Source organism: Neolamprologus brichardi, chromosome 16 (assembly GCF_056152115.1).
Source record: "Neolamprologus brichardi isolate AB-2024 chromosome 16, ASM5615211v1, whole genome shotgun sequence".
Classification (NCBI taxonomy): domain Eukaryota; kingdom Metazoa; phylum Chordata; class Actinopteri; order Cichliformes; family Cichlidae; genus Neolamprologus; species Neolamprologus brichardi.
This window is the reverse complement of record NC_142119.1, coordinates 36,443,332-36,466,990: the sequence shown is the minus strand read 5'-3', so window position 1 is coordinate 36,466,990 and position 23,659 is coordinate 36,443,332. Positions and strand designations below refer to the sequence as shown.

Genomic DNA, 23,659 nt, shown 5'->3' with positions numbered 1-23,659 from the left:
TGGCCGTCCGACTGGGGTCTGGAATGTGGGGCCTCCCTGCTGCTGCGGAGTCGGGGCGGTCTGATTCTCTCCACCCCAGGGAAAAGGGTAACACCACCTGGGTTTGGGTGCAGTTTCCCCCTCCAGGGGCAAGGGTACCTAGACCCGGGGCTTAGAGTACGCTTGGGGAATGTGATTGTGTGTACAGTGTCTCTCTATGTCTGTCTCCACGTTGGTTGAGTGTTGAGTAATTGCATATGAGAGCATGAGGGTGGGAATGGATGTCTGTATCTGTGTGTGCCTGTTTGTCTGTGTCCATATGTCAGGTTGGGTATCAGACACCACCTCTCTGTGGACATCTCAGGCCCTCCAAGGTTTGGAGGCCTATCTCCCCCCACCACTTCCCCTACCATTGGCAGACGCCCTCAGACATCGGTGATTGGTGGTTCTTTGTGTCGGGATGGGCGTCCAGGCACCCACCCGCTCACTCCTGGTGGCTGCTTATTGGGGCCTGGAGCCTGGGGCTCGCTCGGGCCACTGCCAGTGAGCTCACGGGCACGTCACTGCAACCCCCCCTGGCTTCTGTTCCGCGGCTGCTGAGTGACCCCTCATCTGGGACTCTCCTCAGCTCTTTCTGGGATAGTGGCGATAGTGGTCTTCCTTGGTCTCTTGTGTTCTGGGGGCCTCTGGTTGTCTGGAGTCTTGATCTCCTCCATACCTGCTTCATGCCCTGGAGGACGGGGCTGTGGCCCCCCCACACCCTCTAGCAGATCATTACATGAAGGAACCTTTTAAATACAAGCGCGTTCATGCTCACAGGTGTACACACGGGTGCTCACACACACAAACTACACCCTTTTTGGCTCCTACCTCAAAGCACCCTGTGTGCTGTCGATCTTACGTGCTGCACAATAATGTTTAATATTTAGTATTTACTGTTATATTCCCATATATCATCATGATGTTGTTTATTGTATTGCTCTCGTTTTCTTCTGCTTGTTTTCTTTTTTCATTCTCAACAGGTTAAATTAAAAAGGTATCTACTGTTAGCTAGTTTATTGTGATGGTGTTGTTTTTATTATGTTGCTCTTTGTTGTTTGTTTTCTCTTCTGGTTTTTTATCTCCATACAGGTGATCCAGGTGTTTTGTTTGTTTTTCTTTCTTTTTCTTCCCCCCTTTCTCACCATCTCTTCTCCCCTCTATTTTTCTCTCTCTCCCTCTCTTTCTTTCATTCTTTCTCCCTGTCCTATCCCCCAGTCATGTCTGTCACGTCTTTAAAAAACGAAAATAAAATAAATACATAATTATAATAAAGGTCAATCAAATGGACCAATATGGCAAGGACATGATGATCCACTTGGTAAAGTAAATCCACTTGGCATCTTTCTTGGCCTTCATACAACAATTCTGACGGCTAAAGATCCAAACGGGACAGGAAAAAGAAAAAAAAAAAAAAAAAGAGTAGGTCACTTGTTTCAGGGATTTAAGGCCCGTTTGGTTAGAAGGCCGGGCCTGAGCATCAGGTAAGAAACTGGCGGTTAGAGTTCCCAGCGACGATAGTAAATTTATTAAATTAAGTTAATAATTCACTGCACTCCCCCAGGAGTGCAGTGTTCAGAGGGTGACGCATCCACTCCGTCACGGACGCGTGGCGGAGACCTGCAGCAACAGGACAGTCCGGATGGTTACCGCGGGGACTGGAAACTCCCGTTAATAACCAGTGGTCAAGAACCACTTCTTTCTGCACTTTTTGGATGAAGAGCATTGAAACCTTAACGTAAAGCTTCGGGTAAAGCTTGAGGCGAGAGACGCCGGTAAAGTAAAGCTTCGGGTAAAGCTTGAGGCGAGAGACGCCGCTAATGTAAAGCTTCGGGTAAAGCTTGAGGCGAGAGACACCGGTAAAGTAAAGCTTTGGGTACAGTTACGGTCGGGGGAAACGCTTTTAAATTAATATAGGGCTTAGAAATAGGGCCCCTGTCCGGGACAGATACGGGTTAATTGATCAGCAGAAGGTTGGACTTTCGGGCAAATAGGCTTTTAAAGTTGTCGAAATTGTGTAGGGACGACTGGTACCAGTGGAGGATGTAAAGTGTGTCATGGAAACGTTGAATAATGTATCTTGGCATTTGATGTCTTTTGTTATACGTATAAATGTGTGAATATATAGTGAAGTGTAAAATTGTCCTTTGGATGCATGGCCAGAAGTGCATATTGTTTTGAAAGTGGGACAGAGAATGGTGTGATGTGTGCGAGAAGAGCTGCTAAGAGACCTGAGTGAATTGTGCTAAAATTGTGCTGAAGTATTGTGTGAATTGTGCTGAAGAGCTGAGCTAAAAGAATGGTGACATGTGTTGAAAAACTGTTAACTGTGCTGAAGATGTGTGCCACAGGAATTCTGCTAACCACGCTGAGGACTTTGATGTGAAGGATTTCTTTTTTATTAATGCTTGCAAATGTAAAGAGCTTAGTATATACTTGTGTGAAGCTGTTCAGTTTGCGTGTGTGGCTGAGGGTGCATTCTTTTTATATTAAAAGTGAGTAAAATGACAGAGGGTACAGTGTATGGAGTGTGAACATAGAACAAGAGTTCGATTAGGCTGTCGAAACTGATGAAATACAGAGAAATGAATAGGGTTTGTATGAAAACCATTGCGTGTGTGTGCCTGTGACAGAAAGTGAAAGTGTCTGCATGCAGTTTGGAGGAAATTGCCTGATGTGTGTGCAACGAGTGAGAGAGAGACGTCTTAAAAAATTTAGAGGAATTAGAATGAAAGTGTTAATAACTAGTGATGAAAATTATATCAAATAAATGTCTTACTGTGTTAATACAGGTGCCCATGGACTTGGCTCAACCTCCTACATAAGTACAGCAGCCAGAACAAAATCATAGATTAACATAATTGGGACGATAAACAGGCCAGGTTTTGGCCGAAAATTTCACAGCTTCACCTTTCATCCTGTCCTTATCCTGAGAAGAAGGTTAAAGGACACTCAATCTCTTCCTGAAGACAGAAGACAGACAGAGCAACACCATGGACTTGAAGAATCAACTGCAGGCAAAAGACAGCAGGACTGACCTAAGACTCCAAAGGGTCCAGAAGCATGTACAAATACCATAGTTGATGGAAACATACGCTCTAATCACAAGCTGGGAAGTGTACCAGTGACAGGATTGTGTGAATGGACTTGGTGGGACTGTCTGAGTTTCATATTTTCCAATCCGGGGAGTCAAGCACCAAAATAAGAAACTTAAAGGAAGGAAGAGAATGAACAGAGAAGAAGACTGTTCAGAATGAGATGTTTTGTGGAGAGCTGCAGAGTACAGGATGTAGAAAGGAAGTGAAACTAGGTTTACTAGTGTTGATCTGCAGGTAGTTCAGCTGGCACCAGTCCACAAAGTCATGGGTCAGTTCTCTGTACTCCCAATCGTCCCCATCAATGATGAAGCCGACTATTGCAGAGTTGTAAGAGAACTTCTGCAGGAAGCACTGGCTGGAGTTGTGGGAGAAGTCTACAGTGTTGATGGTGAAGAGGAATGGAGCCAGAACCGTTCCCTGTGGGGCCCCCGTACTGCAGACGACCCTGTGCGACACACAGCCCTGAGATTCTCACATACTGTGGTTGGTTGTTGAGGTGTCCAGTATCCATGCTGTGAGGTGATGGTCCACTCCTGAGTTCTCCAGCTTGTCCTTCAGGACTGTGGGAAGAATGGTGTTGAAGGCACTGGAGAAATCAAAACACATGATTCTCACAGTGCTCCCGGCGGTCTCCAGGTGAGAGAGGGAACGATGCACGAGGTGAATGACGGCATTATCCACTCCAATTGCAGGCTGGTAGGAAGTTTTCAATTCAATTCAATTCAATTTTATTTATATAGCGCCAAATCACAACAAATGTCGCCTCAAGGCGCTTCATAGATACAGAGAAAAGCCCAACAATCATATGACCCCCTATGAGCAAGCACTTTGGCGACAGTGGGAAGGAAAAACTCCCTTTTAACAGGAAGAAACCTCCAGCAGAACCAGGCTCAGGGAGGGGCGGCCATCTGCTGCGACCGGTTGGGGTGAGAGAAGTGGGTCCAGTGATGAGCTCACCAGGGGCCAAAATGAGCTCACCAGGGGCCAAAGCTGAACCAGGACCAACCGCTCCAGGGTCTTCATCAGGTGGGATGTCAGAGCCACCGGCCTGTAGCTGTTGAGGTCCTTGGGACGTGGAATCTTTGGCACTGGTAGCACACAAGAGGTTTTTGAGAGCTGTGGGACTCTCCCCAGCCTCAGGCTCAGGATAAAGATGCGCTCCATCACCCCACACAGTTGATCTGCAGAGGACCTGACAACCCTTGAGCTGATGCCATTCGGACCCGCTTCCTTCTTTAATCCTTCTCCGTTCCCTCCTAACCTGGATGGTTGAGAAAGACAGGCATGTGTTGGATGTGTACTGGATGGTAATGGTAAATGGACTGATTCTTATATAGCGCTCTTCTACTCTCCCGGAATACTCATTCACCCATGCACTTCTAAACTCAAGTGCAAACTAAACTACATTCACACATATTCATACTCCGATGAACGCATCGGAGGGCAACTTGGGGTTAGTATCTTGCCCATGGATATTTGGCATGCAGACTGGGGAAGCCAAGGATCGAACCACCAACCTTCCAATCAGTAGCTAATCTGCTCTACCACCTGAGCCACAGCCATGTGATGGGGGTGGGGAGTAGTGAGCAAAATGAGTGGAGGAGGTGTAAAGTATCTGGGGTGTCAGAGGTGGAAAAGCAGCAGTGGGGGTGGATGTGTCTGCAACCGATGTTGAAGACTGCATCCTGAATGAATCAAGCCTGTTAAAGAAGTGATTCAGTTTATTTGCCCACCTCACATCCCCCTGGGCAGAGAGTTATGATTTTTGTGGCTTGAGATGGTTCTAGGCCTCTCCAGACTTAACATTATTCTGCTGAAGCTGGTTTTCCATTTTCTGCCTGTAGCTGTCCCTGTAGCTTCCCGTTCCTGATTTGAGCTTTCAGCTCTTTCTGAACCATTTTTAGCTCCTCTTTATCGCCAGCTTTGAAGGCCCTCCTCTTCTGCTTGAGGAGAGCTTTAATTTCTGGGGCAATCCAGGGTTTGTTGTTGGAGAAACACTGCACGGTCCTGGTGGGTACAGTGTTATCCACACAGAAGTTGATGTAGCCCATGACGCAGGTCACAAGGCTGTCAATGTCCTCTCTTTCATTGTCACAAAGCACCTCCCACACAGCAGACTCAAAACAGTACTTAAGACCTCTCCTCCGACCATCTCTGCACTGTGCACGTGATTGGTGGCTCCCTGGGCACTAAGGGCTCAGGAACAAGGTGCACCAAGTTGTGATCATATCTTCCCAGGGGAGGGAGAGGTGATGAACTGTATGTCTCTTTTGCATTCTCATACAGTAAGTGCAATGTTTCACTGTCTCTGGTGGGGCATGTCACATACTGGGTGAAGTTGGGCAGTGTGGAGTCCAGTGATACATGATTATAGTCCCCTGATATCTAAAAATGGGCTCTGAGAGATGGCATTTGCAGTCTGCTGACTGCGATAACATGCGTGAATTCTCTGGGCAGGTAGTACGGGTGCATGCTACAACTAACAGCTCAATGTCTGTGCTGCAGACTTGTTCTTTCACAGTGATGTGCCCAGAGTTACACCATCTGCCGTTCGCAAACGCTGCCAGTCCCCCTCCTTTCCTCTTACCGCTCTTTCTTGTCTTGTCCGCCTGCAGCAGCTGGAGACCGAGCAGCTCCACACTCGTCTCCGGAGTTAGCGGTGTTAGCCAGGACTCTGTTACACTGCCAATCCTCCTGGCAGTGTAGCATCTGTGATTGGGTTAGCATCGTTAGCTCTTCCATCTTATTACGTAACGATCTCACATTTCCCATGATCACAGAAGGGAGAGATGGTTTGTATTGTCTCCTTCTCAGGTGACGATGCTCCCTCTCAGCATGACTCCCCGTTTCATCCCCCTCTGCTCACTGAGGATGTCGAGTCTGTCTGCCATTAGCACAGCTGCAGCTGCAGGGCACAGCGCTAACAGCAAATCCCTAACATAAACAAAGGAGCTGTGTGCCGGGTCTCCAAAAGCGGTGAAAAAAGGGGATAAAGATAGAGAAAAAATGAACAGAATTAGCATGAAACGGTAGTGCATGATGGCAGAATCTAATTGCTAAGACTAAACTAAAGGTTCAGAGAAGTAAAGACGAAAATAAGGAAGAAGCTCAGAAATGAGCAGAGCTGCTGTAACAGCCTGCTATACACAAGGGGCACCAGACGTTATTGAGTTTTTAAAAGTATAGAGCTAGAAGAATCAGATGACAGTGCGTTGCTAGGACTGATTTGAGGAAAATGTTATTTCAAAAGACTAGACAAAAGCCTTGATAAAAGCATGGTTTTGTGCAAACTGTGCAAAAAAGAGTTTGCATACCACTGAAGCAGTTCAACCTAACGGTACCATCTAAATGTAAAACATGTTGCAGCGAGCACAGCAAACTGTGGGAGCTGTTAGAGCTAGCAGTCCCAGGTTGCCAGCCCAAACTTTAGGAAATGACTGATTTCAGGATCAAAATTAGTAAGTCAACAGGCCCTCTTCCTATTGAAAAAACAAAAGTTGTATCCAAGATGGCCGACTTCTAAATGGCCACCATGGTCACCACCCATCTTGAGGAGTTTGCCCCCTCACATATACTAATGTGCCACAAACAGGACTTTAATATCACCAACCATTCCCATGTTATTACAGTGTATCCATATAAATGACCCACCCTGTATTATCAAGCTTTTTACAACTACATGAATGTACTATTGCTGTGTGATTTATTACTACTACTGAAGGCTACTCGCCATACCAATACCTATTAGATTTTTAAATCTTAATATAAAATGAGTAACAGTAGGGTGGACATTAGGGTTTCACTGCTATGCAGATGACACCCAGCTCTATCTGTCCATAAAGCCAGATAACACACACCAATTAGTTAAACTGCAGGAATGTCTTAAAGACATAAAGACTTGGATGGCCACTAACTTTCTGCTTCTTAACTCAGATAAAACTGAGGTCATTGTACTCGGCGCTGAAAAGCTTAGAAATATGGTATCTAACCAGATTCTTACTCTGGATGGCTTTACCTTGGCCTCCAGTAACACTGTGAGGAACCTTGGAGTCATTTTTGACCAGGATATGTCCTTCAACGCACATATTAAACAAATATGTAAGACTGCGTTCTTCCATTTGCGCAACATCTCTAAAATTAGAAATATCCTGTCTCAGAGTGACGCTGAAAAACTAGTTCATGCATTTATTACTTCCAGGCTGGACTACTGCAATTCATTATTATCAGGATGTCCAAAAAACTCACTGAAAAGCCTTCAGTTAATCCAAAATGCTGCAGCAAGAGTCCTGACAGGGACTAGAAAGAGAGAGCAGATTTCTCCTGTTTTGGCTTCCCTTCATTGGCTTCCTGTTAAATCCAGAATTGAATTCAAAATCCTGCTCCTCACATACAAGGTCTTAAATAATCAGGCCCCATCTTATCTTAATGACCTTGTAGTACCATATCACCCTATTAGAGCACTTCGCTCCCACTCTGCAGGCCTACTTGTTGTTCCTAGAGTATTTAAAAGTAGAATGGGAGGGAGAGCCTTCAGTTTTCAGGCCCCTCTTCTGTGGAACCAGCTTCCAGTTTGGATTCGGGAGACAGACACTATCTCTACTTTTAAGATTAGGCTTAAAACTTTCCTTTTTGCTAAAGCATATAGTTAGGGCTGGACCAGGTGACCCTGAATCCTCCCTTAGTTATGCTGCAATAGATGTAGGCTGCCGGGGGATTCCCATGATGCACTGAGTTTTTCCTTTCCAGTCACCTTTCTCACTCACTATGTGTTAATAGACCTCTCTGTATTGAATCATATCTGTTATTAATCTCTGTCTCTCTTCCACAGCATGTCTTTTATCCTGTCTTCCTTCTCTCACCCCAACCGGTCGCAGCAGATGGCCGCCCCTCCCTGAGCCTGGTTCTGCCGGAGGTTTTTTCCTGTTAAAAGGGAGTTTTTCCTTCCCACTGTCGCCAAAGTGCTTGCTCATAGGGGGTCATATGATTGTTGGGCTTTTCTCTGTATCTATGAAGCGCCTTGAGGCGACATTTGTTGTGATTTGGCGCTATATAAATAAAATTGAATTGAATTGAATTGAATAGGCAAGGCTGCGTATATAAAACAGGTCCGCGGCCCCGAACCGTAGTAAAGGGACCTCTGGCTAATACGGTGGGTTCTGTGTCGGCTCGTAGCCGAAAACTAGCTTTACTTTGTTGTCTGGGTCAAGTTTTGCTAGCAGAGACAGGGAGAGGCGTTGAAAGGCTGCTCCAACGGAACTTATTGTTTCGGAGGAAAACACGAACACGGTGTACAGTTGAGCCTTAATAGCTTACTTACAACTGGGCTGCTGCAGTGGTCAGTATTATATTTACATGCTTCCAGCTCCCGTTTCTGCTCGGTGACAACTCGTACTTTTCCACTCCCCTTTTTCTCGCTCACAGACACATAACGGGTATGTTAGTCCATCCTTCCTGCAGCACAGACTACACTGCCCATGAGGCTACATTCTTTACGGCTGTGCATGTAACACTCTGCCTATTGCCTTCATATTAAATCATTAAAAAAAGAAAAATTTCTTCATGTCATTATGAGACATGAGATTGAGAACCAGTAGTGATGTGTGATACCACTGATTTCCTTTCCGATACCAAATAAAATTCAGGGTGGTATCGACGATACTGATCCGATACCAATACTTTGTACAAACACCTTAATATTTCATTGTATTTCATATATAATTGTATTATGTAATTGATATAATAATATAATAATATAGCTTCATAATGATTACAGGACATCAGACTACTTGAATAATCATTCAGAGACCAGTTGATCAAATCCATAATTCCTCTTTTAGGTTTTAGAGAACAGACTGTGAGAGAGTGTTCCAGGGAAAAGTAAGTACAAGCTAGCTTGGCAAAACTCCAAAAGCTGGCCACTGTCCTTGACCCATGCAGGTAAATAAAACTATTTTTTAACTTATTGTTACTGTTTCTTCAAAAAGCTCTATATATATAGTTGACAATTATTGTGGAGATTAATATAGACTTTCCTGAACTGTCTACTACAGGTTTGTGACTGAACTTCTTGGAGGTGAGACATACGTCTCATATTCAGTGGTCTTACCTGCTTTCTGCCACCTGCATCACACCTTGGAGTTGTCCCACCCCCCATGTCCATGTCTATTATTTGATTCTGTCACCCACTAAAATCCTTTTAAATTAAAAAATGATTTGTGCTTTGAGGCAGTTTTTTTTGAGCAATTAATCAAGATTAATTCATTACGAAGTCTGTAATTAATAAGATTGTTTTTTAATCGAGTCCCACCCCTGCGTTTTACATATTTCTATCACTTAGTACTATTTCTGCTTCTGAAGGTGTGGCATTTAATAAAAAGGGGAGGATAAAGATATATGCTGTATGACACAGAATATGATTAGCAGCTCGCCTCACTGTGATGATGGAGGAAACTGAACTCTGCTTTCCAAAACTCCTTAATATCTCCTGCAGGAGGCCAAAGCGTCCTCACTTTGAGATCATGCTGACTTACATTCTGCTCTCCTTCATTTCTTTGCTTACTGTGATTCTTAACCTGCTGGTCATTATCTCCATCTCACACTTCAGGTATGAAAATGTTTCATTATCTCCAAATATTGAATAATTATTTTAATAGTTTAGTTAATTGTGCTGTGTAGCAACATAGCAGTAATAGTAATTAAAACCATAATATGATCTGTACCTACAAGAAAGAGTAGACCTTTTTTTAATGAAGTGCATTTCTATTTCAGTTTTTGTTGTATGTGCATCCACATACATTTTTGATGCAGGAAACTAAATATGATGCTCCTTTTTCTCTCCAGGCAGCTCCACACCCCCACCAACTTCCTCCTTCTCTCTCTGGCTGTCGCTGATTTCTTTGTAGGTTTCCTTATGTTCTTTCAAATAGTGCTCATCGATGGATGCTGGTTCCTCGGTGACATCATGTGCACTCTGTATCAGTATCTAGCATTCATTATTACTTCAGCCTCAATAGGAACCATGGTGATCATATCTGCTGATAGGTATTTGGCTATTTGTTACCCTCTGCATTACTCCACCAAAATCACACAACAAAGAATTAATATATGTATAAGTTTGTGTTGGTTTTTTTCTGTAATCTTTCAGAGTTTGATTGTGAAGGATAACTTGAAACAACCAGGAAAGTATAACTCCTGCATTGGAGAGTGTGTCTTTGTCGTTAACTACATTGCTGGGATTTTTGATCTTTTGTTTTCCTTCATTGTTCCCATTACTGTGATTGTAGTTCTGTATCTGAGAGTGTTTGTGGTGGCTGTGACTCAGGCTCGTGCCATGAGGTGTCAACTTGCAGTCACTCACCAGCGATCAGTTACAGTAACTGTTATGAAATCGGAGCTGAAAGCAGCCCGTACTCTTGGTGTTGTTGTAGTTGTGTTTCTTATATGTATGTGCCCATATTACTGCGTTGCTCTCACAGGGCAAGATAACTTCCTAAATGCTTCATCTGCTGCCTTTGTAATATGTTTGGTGTACTTTAACTCTTGCCTAAACCCTATCATTTATGTCTTTTTTTATCCCTGGTTCAGAAAGTCAATCAAACTTATTGCTACTCTTCAAATACTGCAGCCTGACTCCTGTGAGACTAACATGCATTAAGAACACTTTTTAAAACCGTACCCATAAACAGGACAATGTACTTAGTCACAATGAAGACTTGTTGAATGACAGATGTGAAAACTTTGATAAAGTGATCAAATTTTACCATTCCTTAAAATATTTTTGTCTTTTTTATACTCTAGCGTCATCTAAGAACGATACTGTCTGGATTTAACATGGATTTATTTATCAGAAAGTTCAGATAAAGCAATATGTTGGCAAACATATTTATATATGTATCTGCTTCCACATGAGTACTTGCAATTATAAAAGACCAGTTTCCTGGTACTTTGTACTCTAAATTAAGATAAAATACTTTCTCGAGTACTTTCTGTGACCGCAGACATTAGCATATACTCTTTATTCTGTAATGTTTTCATAGGCTTGAAGGACAGCCATCAACAATATTAGGAAGTAATGTTTTAAAAAACAAGTAAAAAAAATAAACAGTTAAACAATGTTTTTTCTTTATTTTCATGACAGTTTACATTGTAGCTCCTCACTGAGGCTGAAATGATGAATTAACACATATTAAATTATGTAGTAAAAAAAAAGTCTGAAATAACTCAAAACATGTTTTATATTTTAGATTCTTAAAAATAGCTACTTTTGCCTGCTAGTATATATATATATGTACACTGCCGGTCAAAAGTTTTTGAACACAATTTTTCCTTTTTTTTATTATTGAATATAATTCAGTTTAATGTCTCATTGCACTCTGAAATGAAAGCATGGTACAACTAAGCAATTGGGATTAAAAAAGAAATCATGGAATCAGTTTATAGACCAAAATGTATTCTAAACTTTTGACTCATCAAAGTACCCCCTTTTGGCAAATATAACAGCTGAACACACCCGTTGCTGTAGGATGAACCCCTGATTAACTAGGTGTATATTGCGGGTATTGCATGGTGCTGCAGAATGCTGTGGTAGCTGTTTTGGTTCAGGGTGCTTCTCACTCTGTAAGTCACCAACCCTAGAAACAGCCCCAGACCATCCATTTGCAGCATTCCAACGGCCGGTTTCATGGCCGAGACAAGCCTTTTTGTCTTATCCTGACATCATACCAATGGTTTTCTTGCTTCAACTCGTCCTGTCAAATCTGCAGCTCAGAGTCTTCTCTTAACAGTTGAAACTGAGACTTGCTCACTACGACCACTATTAAGCTGTGCTTGAAGCTGTTGTTCTGTGAGACGCCATCAAACAAGCTGTTAGCTCTCAGAAACCTGTCCTCTGATTCAGTTGTGTCTTTGGGTCTGCAGACCTCTTTTGTTTGTTTCTGAGACTTTGGATGGTGAAGGAAACTGTACTCACTGACACCTTTACTTTCTTTGCAATTTCTCTGTAGGACAGACCTACATTTATAAGTGTTATGATGGTCCGTCTCTCTTCCATTGTTAATTGGATTTTTCTTGCAAAACACTACTTTCTGCAGTACAATACTGTTCAACTGTAGTTGACAAGTGTGTGGTACCACAGTGTGTTCCAGCACTGCTTTTATGCAGACAGAGTTTCAGTCAGGTTTCAGAGTTCATCACAGCACAGAAACAGCTTTAGTGAAGGTTACAAATGATCTTCTTATGGCCTCTGACTGTGGACTCATCTCTGTGCTTGTCCTTCTTGACCTTAGTGCAGCATTCGATACTGTTGACCATAATATCCTGTTAGAGCAATTAGAACATGCTGTAGGTATTACAGGTATTGCACTGCAGTGGTTTGTATCATATCTATCTAATAGACTCCAATTTGTGCATGTAAATGGAGAGTCCTCTTCACACACTGAGGTTAATTATGGAGTTCCACAGGGTTCAGTGCTAGGACCAATTCTGTTTACATTATACATGCTTCCCCTAGGCAGCATCATTAGAAGACATAGCATACATTTTCACTGCTATGCAGATGACACCCAGCTCTATCTGTCCATAAAGCCAGATAACACACACCAATTAGTTAAACTGCAGGAATGTCTTAAAGACATAAAGACTTGGATGGCCACTAACTTTCTGCTTCTTAACTCAGATAAAACTGAGGTCATTGTACTCGGCGCTGAAAAGCTTAGAAATATGGTATCTAACCAGATTCTTACTCTGGATGGCATTACCTTGGCCTCCAGTAACACTGTGAGGAACCTTGGAGTCATTTTTGACCAGGATATGTCCTTCAACGCACACATTAAACAAATATGTAAGACTGCGTTCTTCCATTTGCGCAACATCTCTAAAATTAGAAATATCCTGTCTCAGAGTGATGCTGAAAAACTAGTTCATGCATTTATTACTTCCAGGCTGGACTACTGCAATTCATTATTATCAGGATGTCCAAAAAACTCACTGAAAAGCCTTCAGTTAATCCAAAATGCTGCAGCAAGAGTACTGACAGGGACTAGAAAGAGAGAGCATATTTCTCCTGTTTTGGCTTCCCTTCATTGGCTTCCTGTTAAATCCAGAATTGAATTCAAAATCCTGCTCCTCACATACAAGGTCTTAAATAATCAGGCCCCATCTTATCTTAATGACCTTGTAGTAACATATTACCCTATTAGAGCACTTCGCTCTCACTCTGCAGGCCTACTTGTTGTTCCTAGAGTATTTAAAAGTAGAATGGGAGGGAGAGCCTTCAGTTTTCAGGCCCCTCTTCTGTGGAACCAGCTTCCAGTTTGGATTCGGGAGACAGACACTATCTCTACTTTTTTTTTTTTTTTCAATATTTTATTTTAATTTTTTAAGCATAGAAAACCCCATCAACAAACAAATACAGCTCAGGCGCTGAGATGATAGGACAAAAAAAATAGCACAATAATAATAATCAATAGGGAAAGACAAAAGAAAAAAAAGAAAGAAAACATTAAAATGAGAAACTACCAGTATCCATAATGAATTAAATGTCATGAATACGTAATAAACAGGGAAATTGCAGTGCCATGGTACATGTTCATACAACGTGAGCTTTCTCAAGGTGAGTACAAAACGGAGTCCAGGATTTTGAGAAAACATTTTCTGCAGGTGTTTGCAGGTATCGAACTTTTTCCAGTTGAATGACTGATAACATGTCATTGAGCCAGACACTGAAGGAGGGAGGAGTAGCGGACTTCCATTCCTATAGAATAAGTCTTTTCGCAATCATCATTCCGAGGTCGATTGGCACCCGCACAGTCGCTGAAAACTGAAGGCTGACAAATGAGGCTCAGACAAGAAGTGGTTTGAGGTTGGACAACATGCCTGAATCCCATTAAGCAATTCCTGACTAATACCAGAAAAACGCTTCTCAAGTTCAGGGATCATTCTGTCCAGACAAGGAAACAACAATTTCCTTTTAAGCTCTTCTGACACAGAAGAGCCACAGACTTCACTGCCTGCCCCACAGGTTGACTCAACAACAAATCCATTCATTCTCTATTTTTTTTCTGCCTCTCTCCAGAAGACTGCTTCAAAACGGCTATCTGGTTTGCCACACACATAGCCTTTGTTCTTGCATGAAGATCTATAGCAGTGGCATCACTGCACTTCTGCTTCAATGTCTCAACCACTGCATCTTTGTGTGTCTGTGCCTGGGCAACATCTATGGTCTCCTTCTGTAGGTATCTGTGTAAACATTCAGTTACAGACAGTAGATCCTTTAAAACAATCAGCAAATACACTGAGGAGAATTTACTGAGTTTTGCCTTCAATCCCACTGCAATAGGTGTGTTGATAGAGGAAAGGCGCTCAATGATGGCAGGGAAATTGTTAAGCACAGCCGTTACTGAACGAACATGGCATGCCCAGCGTGTGTTTGACAACTGCGCAAGTTCACTTTGCCCCAATCCTAATTTCTTCTGAGTGTCTTATGATGGTTTACAAGAGAAGCACTAAAGAAGGAATGGAGACTTTCAAGCATGTTAAAGAACTCTATGGTTTCGGTAACAGCTCTGCATGTGTGACATAGGATGAGATTTAACTCATGTGCATAGCAATGAACATATATGGCCTCAGGGTGCTTCTTTTGAAAATGGGCTTGCACACCTCCAACTGTTCCGCTCATGACAGCTGCTCCATCATAGGTCTGTGCCACACATTTCAACCGCTCAATTCCCTTCTCTTGCAGCTGATTCTCAATAGCAGTATTTATCGATGCAGCATCAAACTTTTGCATTTCTGTCAGGGCTAGGAACCTCTACTACACCTTCCACAGACACATACCTCACACAGAGTGCCAACTGTTCTGTTCTTCCATAGCCTCATCAGCCATAATGGCATACATCTGTGATTCCTTCATCTCACGAACAATAGCTGCAGTTACTTCTTGTGAACAACATTCAATCATCTCATTCTGACTACTACAAGAGATGTACGTGGTGTTTGATGGGGGGGTGTATCTCTGCAAGAATGGATCAAACAAAGGTTTTATGCACTCGCGGAAATTCCCTTTATTGTCACTCTCTTCTGTTTCGTCATGACCTCGAAATGATATTCCCTGCTTCCCCAAAAAGCAAGTCACTGCCACAATACGTTCCAGGTACTCCCTTCTTTCACTTACTTCAGTGGCACTTGCTGCCTCTATCTGTTCAACAATATTGCCTTGTGACAGACTTGCTTTATAGCTGTTCCAACAAACTACACTGTCCTTGTGTGACTGGGTGGCTTCATGTTTTTGAAACTTGCTCAGTGCTTTTTGCCAGTTACTGACTCCATCATTCACTAATGTGTCATACCTAAGACTTTTGCCAAAGACTCGACAAGCAAAGCAGAAAGCAGCATTTTTTTGGGAAGAATATTCCAACCATTTAAAACTTTTGAACCAGTTTTCTTGTAAGGATCTTTTTTGTGTTCCAAATTGAGTGAGAGGTTAATGGGACAGTTTCAACTGTTTAGGACCAGTAGTCTTATCCCCTAAATCAAGAGCCATATCTTGAACTCCTTTGGATTGCTGACTGGAATGCTGCTCTGTCTGCCTCTCCTCATCTCGTTCCCTGGTCTTCTCTCTCAGAATCTCTCCCTGTTCTTCTCCTCCTTGTTTAATGAAATTAACCAAACAGTAAATCATATAGACAATTAGGAAAATGTAATGAAGGTGTCCAGTTCAGAATGAAGTCTAATGATATAAGGTCATGATTCTCAAACTGCCAGTGGTACATGAACTCCCCATTGTGGTACTTGGAGGAAAGTCATAAATAATTTTTGAAAATAAAAATACCTCAAACATGTGCAATTCAATCAAAAAAAGTACAAAACTTTGAATTAAAATACTTAAAGTATACTAAATTCATATTTCAAATATCCTAAGCATTGTCTTCCCTTTTCTTCTTGTTTCAGTGTCAGCCTGCTACATTTTCACGTTCTTAGGCTGCTCATTCTGACTTACTTCACTTTTTAATGTGACTTTTCATTTTAGTAACGGATTAGAATTTTGTCTTGTAAGATTTATGAGTTTCATGCTCTCATAGTGGTACTTTGGAGAGCTTGACATTTTCTCAGATGGTACACACTGTAAAAAGTTTGAGAAACACTGATAAGGTAAGTGTATGTGTGCTTTTGGAAAACATTTAAAGCTGCTGTACAGAATCTTTGAAACAAGCTTAAAACATCTTTAGAATATAAACAGAGCACTCTGCTCCTCTCTGCAGCTCCTTACTCCACGCAGTGCGAGTGATGTACGTACTGCGGCAGTCATACAGACAACTGGACGGTCCAAAGGTTGGCCTACCTATTACTGGCTGAGGTTTTAGTAGAGTTGTGGCTGAACCACATAAAAATATATCATTAATTTTAATCTCCCAAATCAATGATAATGTTATGTTGGAATGTTGTTATAGAGGGTCAAAAATGTTTCAACTCAGTTTGTTTTGCAGATTCTGTACAGCAGCTTTAATATAGGGAGGACACAACTTCCAGATTGTGAGTAAAATCAGGTTTTTTCTCTTTGTCAGTTTAACAGTTTCTGCCTGTCACTGTTCCCTGTCTGTTTCCTTACCTGGTTCTTCCTGACCTTGTACTTTCTCCTCACGTTCCCTCTTTCCTCTCACCCTCTTTGGACTGACAATCATACACAAATAGATTCAATTAGATGAAAAAAAATGGATTAATATGAAAAAGAAATACTATTAAAATCACTAATTAAAAAGTCCTCTCTCAGTGTACTTTCAACCAAAAGACAAATATTTGATCTTACACTTTTACCTGATGGTGGCTCCTTTTTTTTGAAAAAACGTCCTAATGTCCATTATTAACCTGGCTGTCTCTCTGTACGCACGCACACACACACACACAACAGGAGTTATAAGGTTAATGGGCATTCAGTCAGTTAGTTAGTTAGTACCTTGGGTTTAATATTGGCACATGCACATATGACAAAATAAGCAGCTTCTCTCATTCCATTTCAAACAGGACAGTAGTAACAACAGAGGGCTACAATTTTAAGTTTTAGATTTAATAGGCTACATAAATTCAATAGGAGCAACAGGGCGGTCAAATGTAGCTGAATTTACTTCAGAGCAGGACGGATTGTAGGGTAGCAAACATCGTTGGAAAACACGTTTTCAACACTGCAGGTTACCGGGTGTAATGTTTTTCAGCTAAAAGGAAACATGGTCTGACTCCTACCTAACTATATAAAGAGTAACTGAAGGTTAAATGCTGTTAATATGTCCTGTTTTAAGCCAGGCAATTCCACCTCCGCTCAGCTGTGTCTCAGCCACCATCGCTCTGGCAGCAACAGCGCTAGAGCCAGAGCAGGGGAGAGGTGAGCTGGAACAAACCATTTGGGAGGGGGGGAGGTTATCTATACTTTTGTTGTTAAAATGTTCCATCTTAATTAAGTACTGTATGCTTTTTATATTTTTAGTAGTGTGTCCCACAAACAGCAAATATTGTCAAAAAAAGTAAGAAATCTTTGTGGGTGCTTTGAATAATTTCAAATGGGCTAAAATCACCCCTGGTGCACTCTATGTAGTATTTTGTATTGAATTAATTGAAGACTGGGATTTCTAATTAGATGAAAGGTTTTTAAGCAAATCTGAGACCAGAAGTTTTGGTCTAAGTTAACTGATAAATCCGCTTCCCATTTTGCAATAGAAAGTGATATTGATTCATCTGTTTTAGAAAACATTCTGTATATTTTGGAAAGTAATTTGGGGGTTTTAAGAGTAAGAAATTGAACCACACTTGGTGGTGTTTGTAGTTCAACTTGACCCGGTTTAAATTTCTTTTTTATATGGATTTAATTTGTTGATATTCTAAAAATCTTTTCTTGTTGATCCCATATTGTGTAACTAGTCTGTCAAATGGAATAAATTCTGTTCCTTCTAATATATGTTCTAAGTATTTGATTCCTTTACCACTCCAATCTGAAGAGTTTATCATATTATTGTTTTGTAATATGTCAGGGTTGTTCCAGATAGGTGTACGTTTGCATGGGATTAATGAAGACTCCATCAATTTCAGAAACTCCCACCATGCTGTCAGAGAAGAGCTGATGTTGATGCTTTTGAAGCATTCATGCCGTTGGATGTTTGAGCTGATAAATGGTAGATCTGAAATCTCTAGATTATTGCAAAGTGCTTGTTCTACATCTAGCCAAGGTTCATCTAAAAGGGTATGTTTTAACCATCCTGAGATAAACTGAAGCCTGTTGGCTAAGAAATAGTGCTGAAAGTTAGGTAGTTCTAATCCTCCTTTATCCTTGGTTTTTTGTAGTGTTTTTAAGCTTATACGTGGGGGCTTATTTTTCCAAAGGAATTTGGACATACAGGAATCTAGAGATCTGAACCAATCTTGTGGCGGTTTAGTTGGGATCATTGAGAATAAATAATTTATTTTTGGTAAGACCATCATTTTTATGGCAGCAACCCTTCCCATGAGTGATATGGGTAGACATTTCTATCTAGCCAGATCACCTTCTACTTTCTTTAAAAGTGGGATATGGTTTAATTTAGTCAGATCTGCAAGCTTGGGAGAAATATTAATACCTAAATATTTTATATTTCCCGATTGCAGTGGAGTAGAAGAAGAATTATGGAAGGAGCAATTAATTGGAAGGACTGTAGATTTTAACCAGTTAATTGAGTAATCTGATATTCTTGCAAAAGAGTTTATCAATTCAATCACCCCAGAGATATTGGTTTGTTAGTTTTGGAGAAAAAGTAACACATCATCCGCATAAAGGCTGATTTTACATGTTCTTGCATTTTATGCTGTTAATTACTGAATTCTGTCTAATTGCTGCTGCTAGTGTTTCAATAGAAACATTCCAACACTTCAAATGCTTCAGGAGCTGTCCACTCAGCGCAGCATCAGTACCGTGGAAATACACGGATACATCCGTAGACTTGGTACAGAATTCACAATGCGTTTTCGGGACTTTCAGGTGTATGGACCAATGTTTTTTTTCTGATCAAACCAGAAAGCTGTAATGAGCAGCTGGATTTGTCTTACATTAACTGGCTGGACACAGAGGACATCGAAATGCAGCTGATTGAACTGGAAAGTTCGACTCTGTGGGGGTCAAAGTTTGAACAGCGGCGCCTGGAGGTCTTGGTTTATAACCTGAGAACTGAGGACCCTCAAACCATTCTAGAATAGTGCAGAACAAGAAACGTTTGCTAAGAACTGCAGGTTGATGCCTGCTGGCCATAAAGTGTAAAACCCATTTAAATTAAAAGGACTTTAGGAGTCCCATATAATGTGAACCGTCCCACAGGCAAATTTTTACTTTATAGTTTGAGTTGTTGCCGTTTTAGAGTACCTGTGAGGAAGACTAAAAGACTCCAGGTTTCTTTTCTCCCTTCTGTATTTTGTCTCCTTAATGGCAAATAACCGTCCTTGGACTTTCTATCACTATTATTGTCATTATTATTTTATATTATTGTTCTGTTTATTTTTATCCTGCTGCTAAACTAATTTCCCCTTGTGGGACAATAACGAAATTGAATTGAATTGAATTGAACTGAATTGAATTGAATTAAATTGATAATCATTAAGTAAAATCATTATGGTTGTGGAAGCCAGACGTGAGGAGTGGGGGTGTAGTGTATATCACACACATCCTGTCGGTAATGCATTGGATTTGCTTCGCGTTGTGCACATTTGCAATAAGGTTTTGTTAAAAAAAGCATATATTTTGAATACACTGAGTTTGCGTCTTCTCTGACAAGCCTGAGGACAAAAGAATCGTGTCATTACTATCTAACATTCACACAAATTCATACTACCATAAAGTCAGAAACTGGGGGTTCAGTATATCTTGCCCAGTGATATTTGGCAAGCAGACTGGGGCAGCCTGAGATCAAACATCGAACCTTCTGATGAGTAGACTATCTGTTCTACTTCCTGAGTTACAGCCACCTGATGTGGAGTGGAGAGATGTGTGGAGCGACATAGGCCAGAAGTAATTCCTAGTTAAAGGTTTGCACAGTACATCCTGAGGCTATAAAGATGACTTCTTTTCTCTATGTTTTTATCCATTGTTGTACCAGAAGTGTGAGAAGATTTAAAGATACATATTTCAGCTTACTCTAATAATAACAATGATCACGTGTACATTCAGAAGTCACTGGGTATTGAATTCTTTTCTTTTCTTCTTTTTTTGTTTAGACATGTCCTATAAAAACCTAGAGACGGCTGTCTGGATAAAATCCATGCAGACCACCAGCCTGTCTGGCACCTATACCCAAATTCAGGTTCACACGTTTCCTCTTCCTTAGCTGTTCTGGTGCTCAGTTTTAACTTTAGCAGGTCATCTTCACCATCTCCACATGCCCAAATGCACTGAGCTGATGCCATGTAGTTGGCTTTTAAGATAGTTGCCTTAGTAAGCAGTGGAATATGTGTACATAAGAAAATGGTATTTCTAATTTAAATTCTTGTTCTGTGATTTGTGTTCCTGAATGTATGAGAGGAATGAACATACATGTGCAGTACATTTCTCCCCGATTTGTGTTTCATTTCTTTACTTGTAGGTTACACCAAGCGTATGTTTGAATTTTTTAGTTGGTGAACATTTTTTTTGTATGTCAGTGCTTTCATTCTGTTTACATAATATTGGTGTCACAGGAGCCAGATTTCAATATTTTAAGTGTAACAATTTGTTTAACAGATTTTCTGAACCAGGGGTAAAATAAAGCATAGATTAGAGGGTTTAGACAGGAGTTTAAATAGAACAAACACATTACAAATGCAACAGATGAAGCACTGAGCATGGCATCTTGACCTGAGAGTGTGACACAGTAATATGGGCAGAGACATATTAGAAACACAATGATAACAACACTGATGGTCCTTACTGCTTTCATTTCAGACTTCTTAACATTTGTACTTACTGACCCCTTGTGTGTCAGAGCTGCAATATGTGACCGCAGGGCACGAGCTTGAGTCATAGCCACAACAAATACGTTTAGATAAAGAACTACAATCACAATGACAGGACCAATAAAGGACAGCAATAGATCTGCAACTCCAAAAGCATGGCCAATAACAACCACACACTCTCCATAGCAGGAATTATACCTGCCAGGTTGCACCAGGTTGTCTTTTTGCACAAGACATTGGAAGACTGAAGAACAAATCCAACACAGATAAACACATGCTTTTGTTCTTTTTGGGGTGACTTTGGTAGAGTAATGGAGAGGGTAACAAATAGCCACATAACGGTCAATTGATATGAGAACCATGGTTCCTATTGACGCAGAGGTTATAATGTAGTCCAAGAGAAAATACATACTACACATGAATTCACCAAGAAACCAGCAACCATCTATAATCATAATTTGAAATAATATCAGGAGACCCACCAGGCAATCAGAGACAGCCAAAGAGAGGAGGAGGAGATTGGTGGGGGTGTGCAGCTTCCTGAAGACAAAAGACAGCGACACAGTTATTATTATTATTTGTAGCAACAAGTACAATTTTATACAGATAAATGTATAAGAGAAAAACAGACATTACTACCGACACACATTTCACTTATACTCTAATATGTTATCTTCATTTTACTGATCCACAAAACCTGATAACCTTATCTATGACAAAATTATTACTTGAAATGTGAGATGGAGATGATGACCAGCAGATTAAGAGTCACAGTCAGTAAAGAAATGGAGGACAATGTAATATAAATGAGTATAGATACTGAGTGAGGTCGTATGGGCTTCCTGCAGGAGAAGTTAAGAAGCTGTGGAAAGCAGAGTTCAGTTTCTTCAAACATTTCCATCATTAGTAAAAAGGAAGAGATAGCTTGCTGTGGAGTTCCACCACCTTTCTGTCTGAAGCTCTTTGCCATATCCTGACTTATTTACTTTCCTGCTTCACATTGCTCCTCCTCCCTTACCTCTGGTGGTAGCTGTTGTTGGAGTGAATTGCTAAATGTTGTCATTGTTGTGTTTAAATTTGTAAACCTTGTCTTAAACTGCATGTTTAAATGTTTTTTCTGTATAGCTGATGCTATAGCTATAGTGTTTAACTGCAGGCACATTCTACGTAAGGTTCTGGTTTCCTTATTTAGTGAGGAATGTTTACTTCCTGCCCTTTATGGCCTCACCTGTGTTTGTATATGGTGGACCGTTAAAGGAGATGAGCCATATACAGCAGGAAGTCACGTATACACACACGCGCGCACATGCATACACGCACACGCAGTGCTTTTAACTGTTATGATACACACCATTTATGGTTTTGCAATGGGTGTTTGTGTAACTGTTTGTCACTGAATAAGAGGCAGCAAGGGGACACTGGTAGTTGAAGTTGACTGGGATCAGGTGAGGAGCTTTCAGCTCCAAGAGCCGACCAGGCTTCCCTTGTGCAGCAAGTGTAAACTGACTGAGAGGAATTGTCTTGCTTTGTTCACGGTGATAAGTCTCTGAACCAGCGGGGCCTGCGAGTGCAGACCCAACATTTATTTGGTCCTTCAGAGATGGATCCCAAGAACTGGCCTTCCACCGAGGAGGGGGGAGGACACACCGAAGTCTGTTGACAGCCAGGACACCCAGGGCGCCTAATGAAAGCCCCGGAATATGAATTTGTGGCCAGGATTGCACAGGACCAAGCTGAAGAGGAGAACTGCCACAAGACTGCTGCAAGGGGGAGAGGAAACCAGAGTGGAAGGAGCAGGTGAGGTTGTTTAGTGTGGGAAATCAAAATTGGGTTAGCGAACCTGGGACAAAAACTGACTGCTTTAAGTGGGAAAATTGAGGTGTCTGAAGCACTGCAAAGAGAAAGGTACAGAAAGTCACACACACAAACAGAAAATGCATTAATCCTACTAACACATACACACATACAATAAAGCGCATGAAGACCAGAAAGCATCATAAGCATGTGTTTCTGTTTTATCATCTGGTCCGGTTCACGTAGTGAGATGAAAAGTGATATGTAGACTAGTGGACTAGTATTATATTAGTAAAAATGATTGAATTATAGTAGGGGTGAACAGAATGCTGGAGAGGGGTTCTGAATGAGTGAAACTAATAGATAATTGAGTTTCTTGTTTCTCATGTGTTGCGAAAGTTTTATCATAGCACCCATCTGGTAACATGGGAAGAAACTCATTGTGTAAGAGAACAACAGGGTTGAGTGGTGTGTGTGGTTGATGGATGGATAAATGTTTTGGGGATTAATCTGGCTGATGCATTTTTCTTTTGTTGCAAAGTTGAACCTTTTTACTTTCATGGTACACTGAAAGTTTTCTTTGATGATCATTTAAGCAGATCTGCATGATTGGAACTGAAAGCGCTACACAACATGTTGTCGGGGGACTGGTCGCAAAGTAAGCTTCTCCACATTAACATGGGCTGTGGAGAAAGTCATTTATTTGGGACACAATCAGAAAGTGAGGCTGTCTCTCACCTTTTACCTTTCCCTGTTGCTTGTCATGTGTTTCAATGGTGTATTAAGAGTTTTTCACGTGCTATGCGCAGAGGTGG

General features: G+C 41.3%; 2 protein-coding genes and 1 pseudogene across 3 annotated transcripts; 1 reads left to right on the top strand and 2 right to left on the bottom strand.

Moving 5' to 3' along the window:
- The first annotated feature begins 9,553 nt into the window (after nucleotides 1–9,553).
- On the top strand, nucleotides 9,554–10,770 carry LOC102777701 (trace amine-associated receptor 13c-like). The gene is made up of 2 exons (XM_006806638.3): nucleotides 9,554–9,720; nucleotides 9,957–10,770. Exons 1-2 carry the CDS (start codon nucleotides 9,554–9,556, stop codon nucleotides 10,768–10,770), a joined length of 981 nt encoding a protein of 326 aa, XP_006806701.3.
- A 3,122-nt stretch (nucleotides 10,771–13,892) lies between these two features.
- On the bottom strand, nucleotides 13,893–15,792 carry LOC148098359 (zinc finger MYM-type protein 1-like; annotated as a pseudogene).
- Nucleotides 15,793–20,773: 4,981 nt separating this feature from the next.
- Nucleotides 20,774–21,954, bottom strand: LOC148098358 (trace amine-associated receptor 13c-like). 2 transcript variants are annotated; one of them, XM_087829712.1, is made up of 2 exons: nucleotides 21,779–21,954; nucleotides 20,774–21,590 (listed from the first exon to the last, which is right to left on the bottom strand). In XM_087829712.1, exons 1-2 carry the CDS (start codon nucleotides 21,952–21,954, stop codon nucleotides 20,774–20,776), a joined length of 993 nt encoding a protein of 330 aa, XP_087685838.1. The 2 variants fall into 2 exon arrangements, with proteins under 2 accessions (XP_087685838.1, XP_087685839.1); XM_087829713.1 differs by having other exon boundaries at nucleotides 20,774–21,586; nucleotides 21,871–21,954.
- Nucleotides 21,955–23,659: the final 1,705 nt, after the last annotated feature.